This window comes from Corythoichthys intestinalis, chromosome 11 (assembly GCF_030265065.1).
Source record: "Corythoichthys intestinalis isolate RoL2023-P3 chromosome 11, ASM3026506v1, whole genome shotgun sequence".
NCBI classification, from domain to species: domain Eukaryota; kingdom Metazoa; phylum Chordata; class Actinopteri; order Syngnathiformes; family Syngnathidae; genus Corythoichthys; species Corythoichthys intestinalis.
Genome location: NC_080405.1, coordinates 24,460,229 through 24,480,000, shown reverse-complemented (window position 1 = coordinate 24,480,000; position 19,772 = coordinate 24,460,229). Strand labels below are relative to the sequence as shown.

The 19,772-nt window shown below is 39.2% G+C and overlaps 1 protein-coding gene across 1 annotated transcript; it reads left to right on the top strand.

Annotated features, from left to right (window-relative positions):
• Positions 1–9,405: 9,405 nt before the first annotated feature.
• LOC130924351 (protocadherin alpha-C2-like) lies at positions 9,406–18,543 on the top strand. The gene is made up of 3 exons (XM_057850878.1): positions 9,406–11,792; positions 12,971–13,008; positions 16,609–18,543. The coding sequence occupies exons 1-2, from the start codon at positions 9,429–9,431 to the stop codon at positions 12,980–12,982; spliced, it is 2,376 nt and encodes a 791-aa protein (XP_057706861.1). The 5' UTR covers positions 9,406–9,428; the 3' UTR covers positions 12,983–13,008; positions 16,609–18,543.
• Positions 18,544–19,772: the final 1,229 nt, after the last annotated feature.

The window sequence follows — 19,772 nt, the reverse complement described above, 5'->3', positions numbered from 1 at the left end:
TCCACATTGAGGCCAGAGACTCTGGTTCTCCTCCGCTGAGCAACAATGTGAGTGTCCACATCATCATCATGGACCAGAATGACAACGCTCCAGTTATCGTATCTCCGTGGCGAGCGCACGGCTCAATGGTGGAGGAAAAGATCCCCAGATCCACAGATAAAGGCTCCTTGGTGGCCAAGGTGATAGCTTTGGATGTGGATTCTGTGCACAATTCTCGCATCAGCTACCAGTTCCTCCAGGTGAGCGACGCCTCCTTATTCAGCCTGGACCAGTACAATGGAGAGATCCGCACCATGAGAATGTTTAGTTACAAAGATTGGCGCCACCATAGACTGATCATTGTTGCCAAGGATAACGGGGAGCCCCCTCTCTCTGCCACAGTCACCATCAAGCTGTCCACTGTGGAAACTGCTGTGAAGGCCTACTCGGACATGACTGAGATGCCTCTGGAATACGACATCTTCTCGGACCTCAACCTTTATTTGGTCATCGGTCTGGGTTCGGTGTCTTTCCTGCTGCTCATTACCATCTTGGTCACCATCGTACTCAAGTGTCAGAAGGTTAAGCCCAGCAAAGTGGCTCCTCCCTGCAGGAACAGTGTGATCAGTGAGAGGAACTCCACTATTGCAGATTCCACTCTGGTGTCCAATGACGCCTACTGGTACAGCCTGTTTTTAGCTGAGACCAGGAAAGGAAAGCTGGTGGTCAGACAGCCTGTGCCAAAAGGATCCAGATACATTGTTTCCAGTATTCCCAGGAGCACAGGAGTCTCAGAGACTAGTGACTCCGCTCCTTCCACTCTTCAGGTATACTGACACGTCCAATTTCTGCACCGCACTGATAACCTGAGTAAATTATTGCACCTTTGTGACCACAGCTGCTCGGTTTTGCAGTGTGGCCAAGAGTAGTTCTGTTTGTTCATGCAATATAATCCAAATTATTTCTGTCAGTTATCAAGTTGATTTACAGTACAATATACAACCCTTGGGCAGATGAGATTTCCTCTATTTGTTAGCAACATTTTCACCATCTAAAATAAACAAGGAAATGAAACTAAAATGCGCTCATTCATGAAAAAACAGTTGATAAATTGGTCAGAGGCCAATTAACTAATTGGCTGCCAGTGATTGTGCTAGACATCCAAATAATTTTGAATGGATCATAAAATAGATTGTACTTCTAGCGCTGTCAATGGCATTCAGAGATTAGCATTCACAGCCTGTGACTACTGTATATTTAAAGGAGACCATTTGAATTGTGCTTTGATGTGAACTGTGAGTTTAAAATATAATAGTATAAAGCAGTGTTTCCACAACCTCAATTGCCAAGGAACCCATTTTACATAAAGTCCTACCCTTTTCAACCCCTCAAATGACAAAAAGTAAGACTACTGAAATAATCATTACCTTGTATAACAAAACTTACTTGCACTACGTGAATTATGGGGATTTGTTTTTCAGCACGCAGTTTCCAAAAGCCATTACTTATTCTTTCTAGAGCTGTCAATATGTGTATCCACTGGTGTATTACACCTTCAGCTGTCTTAAAAGAGCATATCATACAACCAAATTTCAATGAAGCTGGGGTGTTGTGTTAAACATTAATGAAACCTGAATACGATTTGCAAATCACGTTCAACCTATATTTAATTGAATACTCAAAGACAATAGTGTTTAAACTGATTACCTATCGTTTATCGTAAATATGCAATAACTTATTTTTTTATGGCTGCAAAACATTCCCAAAAAGCTTGGACAGAAACATGTTTACCACTTTGTTAAATCACCATCATCATTCAATAAAAGTTTGGGAACTTAGGACAGTAACTGTTGAAGCTTTGTAGGTGGAATTATTTCCCGTTCTTGTGTAAGAAGTATGAGGCAAGGCAAGGCAAGGCAAGGCAAGGCAAGGCAAATTTATTTATACAGCACAATTCAACACAAGGCAATTCAAAGTGCTTTACATCACATGAAGATCATAAAAATCACATTTTAATCAATACAATGTAAAAACAAAGACAAAAGATCGCATTTAATCACAAATAGAATAAAAATACATAAATAAAAATAAAACAAAAATAAAAATAAAACAAAAACTACTATTACTAATAATAATTGAAATCAACAATGGAGATAAGCACAAGAGGAATAGAAAGCAGGTAGATTGAAATATATAGACAGTTATGGAGATGCAGTGCTAAACAAAAGTGTTTTTAGCCCTGATTTAAAAGAGCTAACAGTTTGAGCATACTTCAGACGTTCCGGTAACTTGTTCCAGAGGTGAGGAGCATAATAACTAAATGCTGCCTCACCCTGCTTGGTTCTTGTTCTTGGAACATGCAGAAGACCAGTTCCAGACGACCTTAGGGGTCTAGATGTCTCATAGGAATCTAACAAATCAAGCATGTATTTTGGTCCAAGGCCATTAAGTGTTTTGTAGACGAGCAGTAGTATTTTATAGTCTATCCTTTGACTCACTGGAAGCCAGTGTAGCGATTTCAAAACCGGCGTAATGTGGTCCAGCTTCCTTGTATTTGTGAGGACTCTGGCTGCAGCATTCTGTACTAGCTGCAGCTTCCTGACTGATTTTTTATCAAGACCTGTAAATATACCATTGCAATAGTCCAATCTGCTGAAAATGAATGCATGCATAAGTTTTTCCATGTCTTGTTGAGTCAAAAGGCCCTTAATTCTGGTTATATTTTTTAGGTGGTAATAAGCGGATTTAGTGACGGACTTTAGATGGCTATCAAATTTTAGGTCTGAGTCAATAATTACGCCAAGGTTTCTGACTTGATTTGTAGCTGTAAGTGACATCGTGCTAAGTTGCCTGCTTATCTTTGACCTTTCCTTTTTTGGCCCAAAAATGATCACCTCTGTCTTCTCCACATTTAATTGGAGAAAATTCTGGCACATCCATTCATTGATTTGATGAATGCATTTACTCAGGGAGACTAAGGGACTATAATCATGTGGGGACACAGAAATGTACAGTTGTGTGTCATCTGCATAGGCGTGATAGGAGATGTCATTCTGTTCCATTATCTGAGCTAACGGAAGCATATAGATGTTAAATAAGAGTGGTCCAAGAATTGACCCTTGAGGGAGTCCACACGTGAATTTGGTTCGTTCTGACTGATAGGGATTTCCTTGTGTCAGTCGGAAACTATCATGTAAATAGGATGTGAACCACTGAAGAATAGTGTCAGTAAGCCCTACCCACTGTTCCAATCTGCTGAGTAGTATGTTGTGATCAACCGTGTCGAATGTGGCGCTGAGCTGTAATGTTCATAGTAACCCTGAGGTGTACCAGTAATGGGCTTTTCAGGAAGACTAGGTTTGGCTACTAGAGGGCAGAGGCAATTAATAAAGACTAGTTTGATTACTTAGAGTGAAAAATTTTATTAAGGAATGTGATATAAAACTCCAGAAATATTTACATTATATCAGTGTGCACACAAATCACTATCAACTGTAAAGCGTCCAATTTCCCCACCCAATTGTTCATGAGTGAAGATTGGCCAAGCATGAATGTCTTTGGGCTTTATGAATATAGAATGTCATTGTTCAGTAGCGCAGCTTGATTCAGCAGAAGTTGAGTGGTTATCAGAAGTGCTTGCCATGAGTAGTGGGGAGAGAAAACAGGCTGCAGAGCCTCCTACCAGACCCAGGGCGTGACAATTATGTTGAAGGACAAAAGGCCGTCCTTAGGCTCCTTGCCCTCCCTTGATTCCTAGCTTGCCATCCATTGGAGTAGTACCAAGGCAGAGCACCTGACCTGCATGGACCAACCAGCCTAACTACAAAAGTGCATTACGATAATAGCTTTAGCATGCTAACATGATAAAATACTACAATAAATAGCACCTACTGACACAGAAAATCACATGAACACATAAGTTAGCATGAGTTAGCATTATGGGTAATCCGCTAACAATAGGTGACAACAAAATTCCAGCTCGCCTGTTCATTTGGATGTAGTAGAGTACACACTAAAAGGTCCCCAACTGTCTGGATTTAAAATTTATAAAACAGCCTTTAACCTAGTGATGTCACGAGGTGTGCCGAGCCTTCGAAGCGTGTGTCGAGTAATGAAGGGACTTTTCCGCAAAGCGCTTCCCGAGGCTTGCTTCATTTAGGGGAGGTTCCGAAAATGATGACGGCCGAAGCCTCGCTGCCCAGCTGTACCACGTGATTGCTTCAGGGAGTGCTTTAGATTTGCTGGTTTGACAACTCGCTACAGTCTATCTGTCAACACCTCTGGCTGCATTCAAAATGTGGGTATTTGAAGGACAGTTGGGATCAGGTGAGCGTTTGGGTACTTTGGAGGTAGTTTGGAGAGTGAAAGGTTTAGGAGGGAGAAGAGAAGAAGTGATACAGTAGTTGATAGGATGGAGCCAGCAAGAAAGATGACTTCCTCTGTGTGGAAAAACTTTTGTTTTTGTAAGAAAATGAATGCACCCCCGCCCACCACCTATCCTACACATCAATGTTCAAGTTACACTTTTACTGCCCTCTGCCTGATTAAGTTCGTGCCGATTTCAGAAAAAAATATTGCACAACCTGTCATATTATGATAATATCATTTGAGGAATCATTTTCACACCCACACACTACACACTATTTCTTACAGTAATCCCTCGCGAAGTAGTGAGGGATTACTGGGCTCAATTTTTGCAGTCTTTTGCAGATTTTTAAAATCTTCTTACTAGTATTTTGTTATAGGAATAAAAGAGTTCTAAAAACATATTTAGTACACTTCATTTTCATTTACATATTTATGTACAATTACACACCCATCCACACACATACAGTGGGGAGAACAAGTATTTGATACGCTGCCAATGGGTTTTCCCATGGGTTTTCCCATTGGCAGTGTATCAAATACTTGTTCTCCCCACTGTATCATATGAGAGAATGAATATCCAGTATGTATTTTATATAGTATTTATACATTATTTTATGTATTTCTATTAAATATTATATTAATGTTTCAAACTATTATTTATTGTTCTGTTGATAACAATAGGCATTCCCACACGACTGAAGGGAGAGAGTCAAGGGAGCTTGTATAGTGCCTAGGTGAATAGTGATTGGCTAATTGGCATAATTTGGCTTGTCATGTAACTTGTTACATTTAGGGAGTATAGGGAAAAACAGCACAGGGCTAAAAATTGGGAATCTTAACCCGGGTTACACTTGCTTGAAGTTCACATTTAGCTGTTCATCACTCAGGGGTCACCTTTTTCATATTTTACACTCTGAAATCCACCACACATTTTCAATGGAAGACACATCTGGACTGCAGGCCGGGTGGTGTAGTCTTTTAATACGAAGCCAAGCTGTTGTAAATTGTACAGAATGTGGTTCGGCATTGTCTTGCTGCAACAAGCAAGGGAGACCATGAAAAAGATGTTGTTCATTGGATGGTAGGATATGTTTCGCTAAAACCTTTCAGCATTAGTGGTGCTTTTCGCAGATGTGTAAGTTACCCATGGCATTGGCACTCACACAGCCCCATACCTTTACAGTTGCTAGCTTTTAAAATTTCACAGTCACTGTTGAACGTCCATTACAATCCAGATGTTTTTTTTCTTCTTTCGCGCAGTGGACACAATGTCCACAATTTTCTAAAAACAATTTGAAATATGGACTCAATCAAACCACAGAATACTTTTCCACTTTGCATCAGTCCATTTTAGATGAGCTCTGGCCCAGAGAAGACGTCAGCGTTTCTGAGTGTTGTTGATAAACTGGCTTTCGCTTTGCATAATAGATTTAAGTTTCACTAATGGATGTAGTGCTGAACCTTAATAAATGACATTGATTTTCTTAAGTCTTCCTGAGCACATGTGGTGATACAGATTACACGTTGATGTCAGTTTTTGATGCAGTGCCGCCTGAGGGAACGAAGGTCACAGGCATTCAGTGTTGATTTTTGGTCTTGCCGCTTACATGCAGTGATTTCTCCATATTCTAAACCTTTTGATTATATTATAGACATTAGATGATAAAATCCCCAATTTTTTTTTTTTTTTGTAATTTCACTTTAGGATCATTGTCCTTAAATTGTTTGACTATTTTCTCATTCACTTGTTTATAATGAGGTAGTCCTTGCCTTATCTTTGCCTGTAAATGATTGAGCAATTCAGGGAACCTCATTTTATACCCAATCATAGCGCCCACCTGTATCACTTGTGTGATGTTCCAAATAGTTATTTGATTGCATTCCTTAACTACCTCAGTATTTTTGCCACCTGTTCCATCTTTTTTGGAATGTGTTGTAGCCATATAAATATTAAGCTTATGATTATTTTCCAAAAACAAGTCAATTAGTTTGAAGATAAAATGTCTTATGTTTGTAGTGTTTGCTAATGTAATTCTTCTGTTTAACATGACATCCCAACCTCATAGCATTTAGGGGTTGTATAGTTCTGCCCATATATCATCATACATGTACAGTGGGGCAAATAAGTATTTAGTCAACCACTAATTGTGCAACTTCTCCCACTTGAAAATATTGGAGAGGCCTGTGATTGTCAACATGGGTAAACCTCAACCATGAGAGACAGAATGTGGAAAAACAAAACAAAATCACATTGTTTGATTTTTAAAGAATTTATTTGCAAATCATGGTGGAAAATAAGTATTTGGTCAATACCAAAAGTTCATCTCAACACTTTGTTATGTACCCTTTGTTGGCAATAACGGAGGCCAAATGTTTTCTGTAACTCTTCATAAGCTTTTCACACTCTGTTGCTGGTATTTTGGCCCTTTCCTCGATGCAGATCTCCTCTAGAGGAGAGATGTTTTGGGGCTGTCATTGGGCAACACGGACTTTCAACTCCCTCCTCACCCCGTGGCGTCAAAATGATAACAAGAACGATGAGCAAAAATCCCAGAACCACATGGGGGGACCTAGTGAATGACCTACAGAGAGCTGGGACCACATTAACAAAGGCTACTATCAGTAACACAATGCGCCGCCAGGGACTCAAATCCTGCACTGCCAGACGTGTCCCCCTGCTGAAGAAAGTACACGTCCAGGCCCGTCTGCGGTTCGCTAGAGAGCATTTGGATGATCCAGAAGAGGACTGGGAGAATGTGTTATGTTCAGATGAAACCAAAATAGAACTTTTTGGTAGAAACACAGGTTCTCGTGCTTGGAGGAAAAAGAATACTGAATTGCACCATACCCACTGTGAAGCATGGGGGTGGAAACATCATGCTTTGGGGCTGTTTTTCTGCAACGGGACCAGGACGACTGATCTGTGTCAAGGAAAGAATGAATGGGGCCATGTACCGAGAAATTTTGAGTGAAAATCTCCTTCCATAAGCAAGGTCATTGAAGATGGCTGGGTCTTTCAGCATGACAATGATCCGAAACACACAGCCAGGGCAACAAAGGAGTGGCTTCGTAAGAAACATTTCAAGGTCCTGGAGTGGCCTAGCCAGTCTCCAGATCTCAACCCCATAGAAAATCTGTGGAGGGAGTTGAAAGTCCGTGTTGCCCAACAACAGCCCCAAAACATCACTGCTCTAGAGGAGATCTGCATGGAGGAATGGGCCCAAAGACCAGCAACAGTGTGTGAAAAGCTTATGAAGTGTTGCAGAAAACGTTTGGCCTCTGTTATTGCCAACAAAGGGTACATAACAAAGTATTGAGATGAACTTATGGTATTGACCAAATACTTATTTTCCACCATGATTTGAAAATGAATTCTTTAAAAATCAAACAATGTGATTTTTTTTTTTTTTTTTTCTCCACATTCTGTCTCTCATGGTTGAGGTTTACCCATGTTGACAATTACAGGCCTCTCTAATATTTTCAAGTGAGAGAACTTGCACAATTAGTGGTTGACTAAATACTTACTTGCCCCACCGTACATCACTGTCATATAAATGAACACAGATATATTTATAATTTATAAACAATAATTTTGCAGACAATTTAAGTGCTGCACAACCCCTAATGATTCTTCATTGTACGACTATGCTCCTCATCCTATTTGGGAATCAATCAATCAACAGTATAAAAAGAAAATGTATAATCCACAGATAGAGCACTAACACTTTAAAAAGAAAAGAAAAGGAAAAAAACTAACGAGCAATATTGTACTTAAAAGCATGAATATGTTGTGGCGTGGTTGATCCGTCGCAAACACAAAAAAACTGAAAAAATTTAAATCTCATGATGAAGTGGAATATGCAGTTGTGTGTCACCCTGACCTCCTTGTCACTTAATCAAAATGCAGCTTTGACATATATTTTTTTAATCATATTGCTTGTATACTGTAGTCAGAGCAACTATATCGATAATTTTATGTTATTTAGTATACTTATAGGTATTTGGTTTACTCTGTTGAAATATACCCCATTTTTAGTCTTTTGATGGCACTTGGTAGCCTTTTTTTTTTTTTTTCCTAAATTTGGATCCTATTTGTGTTTAAGGTACATTCATGCTCTAAATTTCACAAGTGCATCTTGTTTATATTGTATATCCGTGTTTATAGTAAATAATGTTGTATAGTATAGTTTGGGTGTGTAATGACAGAAAAATAGCAACATATTTAGGCGGAAAGTTATATCCTCAGAGGTGACGTCACACAATGAATGAATACATGAAGGGTAATATACAGCAACAATTGTAATCGTGGTGTATATTTGCGCCCAATGTTTTTGTACCTTTTTTATACCATTTCTAACATCTATGCCAGGCCTTCTCCATGCCCTACATATAGGTCTATACCACAAAAATATCGTGGTATAATATGTGACGTTTGTTCTAAAAAAGTATTATTTCATTTGACATTTTCAGTATTTAAGGACATATCCCATTTAGTTTTGTACACAAAAACATATGCACACTGGATAAGTCTGTTGTCTATGGATACAACTAAGTTTATAAAAAAAAAGGTGACAATTTATCAGAAAAAAAAATGTACTTCCAAAATAATACTAGTGGCTATAGCGTACATTGTAATTTTATTTTAAGGGGCATCATTCTGAAAGTAAATAATGCGTAAAGGAACGAAATACGAAAATACGAGCCATTCAAGTGGCTCGTATTTCGTTGTTGAATACACAACCCCAAACGCTCAACTTTTTTTTGTAAAGAATTTCAGATGTTTTTTAAATGTTGTAAGGACTCAAAAGGAACGAATTTCGTCGCTGCCGTCCACAAAATTTTATATTCTGATGAGGTCACGAGTCACACGAAGTCTCATTGGAGGACGAGCAGATACGCTCTCCAATAGAGAGGCGTCATATTGGTCTAAAGAAAAAAAACATATAGGCTTGTATTAACCTCCTCATTGTACGTATTCGTTGGATAGGAGATCGACACGTCCATCTTTCGCCGCTTTTAAAGGACGCATTGACAAAATGACGCACCGCTACTGTAAGTTAGTCGAGGTGCATCCGGTTGTCATGCTTCTCATTTTATGCACGTTGGTGGGTACGGTGACGTCTGTCACCCAATACTCGATTCCTGAAGAGATGGAGGAAGGTTCCGTCGTTGCTAATTTGGCGTCCGATTTGGGATTGGACGTGAGGACGCTGAATAAGAGGAAAATGCGCATCGATGTGGTGGCAAATAAAAAATATCTCGACATCAACAGAGAAACGGGAGAGCTGTTTGTTCTAGAGAGAATTGACCGTGAATTACTTTGTAACTCAAAAACAACGACGTATTGCTCCCTGAAATTGGACGCAACGATTGAAAATCCTATACGAATGTTTAACATTGAAGTGGAGGTCGCTGATATCAACGATAACGCTCCTCATTTTCGACGGGGGACCATGCATTTGGACATATCTGAGTCGAGCCCGCTTGGAGAGAGATTCTCCCTGAATAATGCAGTGGACCCGGATGTTGGAGTCAATTCTGTACAGAATTACCACCTGAGCTCCAGTCAACATTTTAACATTGAAATTCAAACTGGAAGAGATGGCACCAAATTTGCAGATTTGATTTTGACAAAAATGCTAGACAGAGAGCAGCAGGCTGTTCATCATCTTATTCTCACTGCTGTTGATGGTGGAGTCCCCACGCGCACGGGCACGGCCAGCATCATTGTTCGAGTCCTAGATGTCAATGACAACGCCCCATCATTTGACAAAGACAAATACTTCGTTGAAGTGATGGAGAACTCCCCTATTGGTAGTCTGGTGATACAACTGAATGCCACTGATTTTGATGAAGGTTCAAATTCTGATTTGCTGTATTCTTATAGTTTGTACACGTCAGAAAGAACACAACATGTGTTCAGTTTAAATCAAGAAAATGGTGAAATTAGAGTAAAGGAGATGATTAATTATGAAGATTTACAAATGTATGAAATGGAAGTCATAGTGAGTGATAAGGGGCTAAACACTTTATCTGGCCAGTGTAAAGTGACTATACAGGTGACAGATATGAATGACAACCACCCAGAAATTTCTATTAAATCCTTTCAAAGTCCTGTTAAAGAAAACATACCCATCGACACAGTGATAGCGGTGGTCAGTGTGAGTGATAAGGACTCTGGTGATAATGGAGTGGTGGATCTTCATATTCCACACAATATGCCTTTTAAACTGAGGGAGTCCTCTGATAACTATTATAAGTTAGTAGTGTCTGAGCAATTAGACCGTGAAAAGGTCCCAGAATATGACATCACGTTCACTGTGATAGACAGAGGCTCCCCTCCTTTAAGTGACAATGAGACTATGAATTTACAGCTGCTGGATGTGAATGACAATGTGCCACACTTCCCTCAGTCCTTTTACACGATACGTGTGGCAGAGAATAATGCTCCAGGTGCTTTGCTCAGTTCACTTAGTGCGTTTGACCCGGACCTCCATGAAAATCAGTACCTTGTTTACTTTATTGTGGAGAAGGAGATAGCCAACACTTCCATGTCCATGCTGTTCTCCATCAATCCCGAGAACGGGAACCTTTACGCGCTCAAGACTTTTGACTATGAAATGGAGAAGGACTTTCTTTTTCACATCGAGGCCAGAGACTCCGGGTCTCCTCCTCTCAGCAGCAATGTGAGCGTCCACATCATCATCATGGACCAGAATGACAATCCTCCGGTTATTGTCTCTCCGTGGCGAGCGCATGGCTCGGTTGTAGAGGAAAAGATCCCCAGATCCACAGATAAAGGCTCCCTTGTGTCCAAGGTAATAGCCTTGGATTTGGATTCTGTGCACAACTCTCGCATCAGCTACCAGTTCTTGCAAGTGAGCGACGCCTCCTTGTTCAGCCTGGACCAGTACAATGGAGAGATCCGCACGATGAGGATGTTCAGTTACAAAGATTGGCGCCACCACAGACTCGTCGTTGTTGCCAAGGACAATGGGGAGCCAGCCCTTTCTGCTACAGTCACCATCAAGTTGTCCACGGTGGAAACTGCTGTGAAGGCCTACTCAGACATGACCGAAGTGCCTCTGGAATACGACATCTTCTCTGACCTAAATCTGTATTTGGTCATCGGTTTGGGCTCGGTGTCCTTCCTGCTGCTAATTACCATTTTAGTCACCATCGTGCTCAAGTGTCAGAAGGTCAAGACCAGCAAGGCCGCTCCTCCCTGCAGGAACAGTGTAATCAGTGAGAGGAACTCCACCATTGCGGATTCCACTTTGGTGTCCAACGACGCCTACTGGTACAGTCTGTTTCTAGCAGAGACCAGGAAAGGAAAGCTGGTGGTCAGACAGCCCGTGCCAAAGGGCTCCAGATACATCGTGTCCAGTATTCCCAGGAGCACAGGTGTGTCGGAGACTAGTGACTCCGCTCCTTCTACTCTGCAGGTAAAAATAATTGCTAGTTTCATAGCCTATTGTACATGAAAACAGAAGAACTATATCCAGTATTGCAATGTCAGTGCAGTATTTTCTTACTGTTGCAAAATTTAGCATCTCGATTCAAAAATTTTAAAAGGGTCATCGCAGAAAATTAACCATTATTAAATAAACTATATTTATATTGTTTTTTTTTTTTATGATGCCTGATTTATGTACTTTTTATGAAAGTAAAATATTTTATATTAACCTAAAATATGGTGCTTTAATCATTGCAAACATTTTATACTTCTCTGAAACATCTCTGTCAGTTTGTGGTTTCCATGTGTGAAGGGATAAAAATTGTGTTCGTGTTCAATTTCTTGTCATATGCAAACACAAAATATACAGAAAAACTACGGCTGTTCCTGTCATACTTTCTGCTGTTGATGTAATTGCTCAAATGTTCATTATTCCTCAGCACAGTTACACTGGACATGGTGGCGATGTATACAAGTATCATGTTTAAAAGTTTTTCAAGCAGTCATATTACAAACATTAGATAAGCATTCAGTAAACCACATACAAAAAATACTGTTAATTAATTTATAATTAATTAATTATAATTAACCATTAATTTAAAAATGGTTGATGGTAGCAAATATGTTCATGTTTTCAATTTCTCCGAGTTCTATAGCGTGGCATGCACCCCTTGAACTAAAAACTACTTGTAACACACAAAACCTACTATATATGTCTTGAAGACTTTGATTTATAAAAAAAAAAAAGATTTTTGTTTTGTGTCTTGTCTCCAGTAACTCTATCCAGGTAAGTGTATGATCAACTGCACTGGAAAAAAAGATCACTTAATTCAGAAATTTACATCTGCTGCACGTGATTAAATTGTGTTAAACCACATGTTCTTGATATTATTTTGTGAAGGAAGAAGGAAGGAAGAACTCCTTTTTTCACTTAATAATTCATGTTTATGATTTTTTTTTTTTGGTTCGGTGTAAAAACACTGATGTAACTGAATGTTTAATTGTTGTTGGATACCTTTTGTTAAGGGCTGTAGCCACAACTGCTGAATATGTTGCTGTTCTTATTGTCTCTGCATCAACGTATTCATCACTGGAATTGATTTATTTTTTTATTCCATGTCTTTACATTAACCTGAAACCTTTTCTTTTTTTCTTCTCAACCTATAGTATCCTAAATGAGGGAATGTCCACTCCCAAGCTTGGAGGTATGTAGGAGTCTTGCTCTCTCAACGGCTGCACTTTTTTTATTTATTTTTTTTAAATTATGTGTTAACTCATTTCCCTTGGTGATGGCGGCATTGTCCATAATTTTCACCACAAAGCCACATTTAATCTGCAGTTCTTAACATTACTAATCATCACATCCTTGAAGCCATACAAATGCGTGAAACTTAAAAACAAACAAACAAACAAACAAAAAAATAACTACAGATGATTTATGTTAGGTTCCCATTTCAGAAAGCAGGGTTGATGAAAACTCATCAGTCAATTAAGTCTGTAAAAAGGGAAAATGTTGGGTTATTAGCCATACAAATGGTGGTTATTCAAACCTGAGAAAGGGGGGAAAGAAGACTGGTTTAACAAAGAGGTCTAACTAAAAATTTCTGTTGCTCAAGGAACAAAGCTCTGTATCTAACCTGGTCAGGAGCATGTTTTACTCTGTGAACATTTGAGTTTTTCATCTGTCCCCAACCTCTTTTAGCGCCACACACCATTTTAATTCCTCACCCAGTCAGTTGAGTTTCGGGTAAGCTTAGTTTAAACAACTGCCCTTACAAATATCATTGAAAATCTAAAAACACGTAGTCGGCACTGGAAAAAAAAAAAGATTTGTTGTGTATACATTTATTTCAGGTAGTTGTACGGTAGGGCTGCACAATATAGGAAAAAAAATTACATTTCGACTTTTTGGGGGTTTTGCGATATGTATTGCGATTTTAAAACTAGAGGAATTTTCAGCAGATGACTTGAATAGCTCTTTTTGGGAAGACTTTGATTGACTCACCATGACCACTTTGCACACGTAGTCTCCGGGTTATGAACTAGTTCAGTTCCTACGCTGGCGATTTAAACTGAATTTCCGTGCAAGTCAGAAGTAACCCGTTAACTACCCCTACAAGATAACTATCCAAAAAGTCCAAAAGTATTGTTTTTTTTTTTATGATGAATACAGTGCCCTCTGGTGGCAGCGTTGAGTCTGGTTGGACTGTACGACTGGCTGTACGACTGTACTGACTGACGAGCAGACTCGTCTGACTTGAATAAAGGACAGCTGCGCTGTGGTTTGGCCCACATAAGGCTGTAAATTGTTTTAGATAATATATGTTAGTGTACGCATTTGTAATGAAGTTTAGAGCTACAGTTTGTGAAATTATGTGTGAGTGATTTGCTATAAAAATTGTAAGTACGTTAACATTCGTAGCATTTAAACTAGCGGACTTTTGTTAGGCAAATTAGTCTAATTTATCTAGTAAATTTACATATTGATCATACTAGATGGGAGTATGAACGCCAATTGTTGTGTGTCATGTGTTTTATTGTTAAAATGCATGTCGTTTTGAACATAAGTGTACATATGCGTGTTACAGCTTTACAAATTGTCGAAGTTGAAGGAAGTCAAAAGCTTCAAGAACACAATTTCCTCGTTTGCTGTCTGTAAGGCTGAACAACTTCATGTTTATTGAGGACAGACACGTCATTAATAAAGTATAAAATAAGATACTGTGAGATACAATAAATGACTGTTTACGCGACAAAAAAACAAAACAAAAACAACTGGAGACCAAATGGCGGACGAGACTCCTGCGTCGTAAAGTCGAAATCGCGGAAGTCAAGTACGTCGTAACTCGGGGACAACCTGTATTCCAGTGTTTTTCAACCTTTTCTGAGTCACGGCAAGTTTTTACATTGGAAAACATTTTTTTTAAATGCCTTCCTGTTCAAAGTTTTTGTTCCCCCAGAAAATTGAGATTTTAAGCTTTCCAATGATGTATCACACATGCATTTCGGACATTTTTGAAAGTTGGCCAAATTGAGGGTTTCAGAGGGGAACTTTCAGTCACCTGAGTGTTTTCCGCCATCTACATACAGTACCGTTCAAAAGTTTGGGGTCTAAGCGACCCCAAACTTTTGAACGATAGTGTGTATATACCAGACATGTCCAAAGTCCAGCCCGGGGGCCAAATGCGGCCCGTGGTCAAATTTCATCCGGCCCCCAGCCTCTGTCATAAAATCAATAAAGTCTGGCCCACAAAGAGACTTAATAAATTGGTCAGCAGTACTGCTACCAGCATATGAAGTGGCTCACACACTAAATGCTGCTCCTCATTTACCCACTAAAAGGCAGCAGCACTCTAAGCAACATTACCCCGTGGTACCCTTTAATCCCAATTTTCTAAAATGGCGACAATCAACAAAAAAAAGAAAGTTGACTTTGACAGCAGACGCTTCAAGGATAGGTGGAAATTGGACTATTTCTTCACTAAAATACGCAACAACTGTGTCTGCGTCATTTGCAAAGAAACAGTCGCTGTTTTAAAGAGTTCAATGTGAGGCGATATTACCAAACAAGACACACTGACATGTACGACAAGATTACAGGGAAGATACGTAGCAAGAAATTGGAGCAACTTGAAGCCAGTTTAATTTTACAGCAGCAGTATTTCGCAAGAGCCCGAGAATCAAAAAAGAACGCCACAAAGGCTGGTTGCGAGATTGTTGAAATAATTAATTAAAAAAAAATAATAAAGCAAATGTGACACACAAAATGGCTTGCTAAAATTTGCTTTAATATATTGTTCAACGTGAAGGACATCAGCCAAGGTCAGCCCCCCACATTTTTACCACACCAAATCTGGCCCCCTTTGCAAAAAGTTTGGACACCCCTGGTATATACGTATACAATGGATATAGGAGGCCATGTCTCTGCACATTGCTACTTTTATGAAGCAAAACAAACAAACAAACAAACAAACAAACAAAAAACTATTGCATATGTGCAAAATGCGACAGCGATGTTCAAACGATATATTGTGCAGGCTTATTGTACGGAATATTTCTGTGATGGCGATGTTCAAACGATATATTGTGCAGGCCTATTGTACGGAATATTTCATATGCTGAATATGCTATTTTTTATTATGTTGAGTGTCAACATAATGAATATATATTGTATCTAGCTTCATATAAAAGGATTTTGTGCAATCACCTGACATTAAACAAGTTCATTCACAAATATTTTTTAGTGATCAGGACAGTAGGTGTTTACTGACCTTTTTTACTGACATGACACATTCTTTTGTCAACACTCCCATGGATGAAGGTGTAGCATCACTGCAGAAAATTACGCTTCCGTCAGGAGTTGACAAGTTTACCTCACATACAGTATATTTACACACATACACACATGCATGTCTGTTTTTCATCTTTACCTTTCATTGTAAATAAATATTTACTATTTTGGAATGTCCGTAAGTGCACCTTGGCTGTGCCGTTTCTGTCACATTGCTTTAGTTACTATCATAAACAGGCTACAATTCATGACCTATTTTTTTTGTACAGGAATTGTGTAAAATGAGCCCAGTCACCTAGTTTCCTAGCAACCATGCTCCTTTTCATACTTGCAAGCCTGGTGTAATAACACTCTTACATTTCACTTGTTTGTATGTTTAAGGATCTGCCAAACCCTTTTGTCATCTGCTTGCAGCCTACCTAAATGAATGGCACAATGCATTTTTGTTTGACCAGTCATAGTTTTGGGTTTTCTCTAGTTATTTATTGTTGCTCCTGTTTGATCTCATTGACAGGTATCCTCAACCAGCAGCACGAGATCCATTTAAAGGACAGAACACCCCCAGCTGCATATAGGACCAATCCCGATGAGCGAGGAAAAGAGACAACCCTAAACTGATTTCACTCTCCTGCCCTTCATGCTCAGCCTTTTTCCTTTTCTACAGACACAAATGGATGCAGTGGTTCATTGAGGAAATGAACTCCCAACCAACTCCCCTCATGAGAACCCCCACCTTCTGTATTCTCTTAAGCACATGAAATGGCAATCTAAGCCTTTTCACTAAACTATTCAGTGTGCACGGTATATGATCGCATGGCTTCTACCACACTTCATCCGTAAAATGTTATTACAAGTAATGGTATTTGTCAAGAAACAGACTGGACCATGTTGTAGTCAACAAAGCTGAAATAAGGGGGCAATGTGGATGGACAACGGAAAGTGGAATTGCGTATTCAGGACATTGACCTTATGTGTACATACTGTAGTATTTTACATTTTGTCTTTCTCATGTTCTGCATTAATGGCAGTGAAAATGGCACAGTTTGCTAGATGTTAAAAGCAACAACTCACGTTTTTAAGAACAAAAGTGGGATTTTTAAAATGGCTAATTTAAGTTTTGTAAATTACATTGTGAGAAAGGTCCAGTTGTAACAAATTTGCAGAGTGATTCGACTGACAAAACAAGGTTATCACAAGAAGTGAAATGTGTAACAACCTCACCTACTTTCTTGCCTATCTTAACTCATTGGCTGCCATTGACGACGCTAGACGTCCAATTCATTTGGACTGGGAGTGGTGAATGAACATGTTCAATCGCTACTCCAACTATATAGCGAAGGAACATGGTCAATCGCCACTCCCAGTCTAAATGAATTGGACGTCTAGCGCTGTCAATGGCCCTGAAAGATGCACATTCACAGCCAGTCCTACCAGATAAAATCAATTGGATGTCTATCATTGCGCTAATCCAATCATCATGCGCTCATTTTTTATGACAAGCCCAAAACTGCATGTACATTCCAATGGTAAAAACAGGCCACTTCATTGGTAACGTGGTGCCTAATTTTTACCGACTTACATTAACAACCTGAGTTGTTAGTTTAAGAAACACAGAAAAGGCCTTCAGTCAGTTTTCCTGTATTCACTTGTTTTGCATGCACGGAATAACCATAATTGTATTTTACATTGTGTTTGGCATAATTCTTTTTCAGTATCATCAATTTTATCTAGATACAAATAGAGCAAACAGTAAAGAACAATTGTGTACAGTGTCATGCCAATTTCATGTTCTTGAACCCCCATAAACATGTGTGCTTGAATGTGGATTATGCAACTAAAGACCATGAAGGCCTTGTAGATGCCATAAAAATGTGTAATTCTGTTGACTTTTCACTTGAAGAGAAAGGATGTCCCCCAATATCAAGTGTCTATATGTGAAAATATATAAAAAGTACATGTTTACAGTACTGAAAACGTGTATTTGTCACCTAATGAAAGTTGTGCTTAGGTGTAAGGCTGACTGTTTGACCTGCAACACATCAAGGAAGTACAGAAGCTACAACTGCAATTAGTGATGTTTGCTATATTCCTTGTATTGCATTTCTAGTTAAATAATACATGTATGATTCTACAGCTGCCATAAATGGTCATCTGTAAATACTCAGACAATGCAGTCAGACAAATAATGTCTTACTTCATATTTTCAGTGCCAATCATATTGATCAACATTTATACTGCACATATATAATAAATATTAACTAGTGTCTGGCAGTAAAACGCTTGAGCACAGCTCACTTTGCATTCCATGTTCAAAGTTGTAATGTTCAACAGGAAATGACAGTCCATCAAAAATGTGCATTTGTACAGTGGTGCTTTGATAGTGAACTATATAGTCGTGTGTAATGTGATGTTACTGTATGAAAGAATGAATAAAACCAATGGAAATTAATTTAATGTGATGTTAATGTAATCACACTATTTTGAGATTCTTGATGTTGAGACATTAATGGATATAATCAACAGGCACATTTTTGTTGGTGAAATAGTGAATGCTTCATCACTTCATTATAGAGCTAAACAAGCAGCAATTTAGTCCAAAGGTGCAACATTGTCTGCCTCAGTGTTGCATGCCTTGTGTCCCCAGGGAGAGGAGCCCTGATGAGAAGGAAGACTGAGGCATGTGAGAAGAAAGACTACACATTTTACAGTGTAACTCAGTTAAGTTTTATAGTTCTTATCAAAATCTTCCACTATGAACCAATGACATATTAACAAAGCAGAGAGCTTGGGACCAGCTTGGGACACATACACTTTATCACAGTAAAATAATGCAATGCACTCAAGACTGTTTCTCTTAACAAAGATGTGACATTTCTACAAAGCCAGTATGCAAAAATTTACATGAAACCCCAGCCACATTTGAAGGACCAGGTGTGTACGAGACGATTTTCTTGTTGCAGCATTTACACCATCCCTCCCCCATCTCTATCCTGAAGGAGCTGCGTTGCCATGACGACGAGCTGTCTGCTCCCTGAAGGGTGTTGTGCCTGGTGCTCTGACAAACCCGTCATATAATATTCCAGCATGCGCACAAAGCTTACTCCTTTACGCACGCGCACACGCACAAGCGACGGAGCATTTCTCTTTGAATATATATAATGGAGTCAGGTACAATAAGTCTGTTCGAATTGGTGCAATGTGGAGGGAGGGGCGGGGTTATACGTCATAATATGCGGCAGCATTTGGGCATGCGCACTTTGATTTGGCCTATATCCAGAAGTATGACGCAGTCGTGGGGAAGGGCGTGCCGATTACTGACATGAAGAGTACCGATAGGATTTTTTCCACTTTTTTTCTCCATGCCATATCCCAATACACATTTAATGACGATTTAGCTAAAATTATTCAAAGGAGCAGGCGCAGTATCATTTCAGGCATTGTTTAGAAAATATAAATGAAGCGACAATACCTGCTCATGTAGATATTCCCCCACAAGAGGTCAGTGTTTCCCTCTGCAATAAAAGAAGGAATGGGAGTGTACCAGTTTGCAAAGACAAAACAAATCTTGCACTTTATTTCAGTGGATATTCTTCTTGTGCCATACAATATGGAAATGTGTGATATTATGAAATTAAAAAAACAAAGTCCTTGAAATGAAAAAAATAATCACATTAAATA

Excerpts from the sequence above, each read along its gene's own strand:
- LOC130924351 (XM_057850878.1), top strand. The coding sequence starts at position 9,429 with ATGCTTCTCATTTTATGCACGTTGGTGGGTACGGTGACGTCTGTCACC.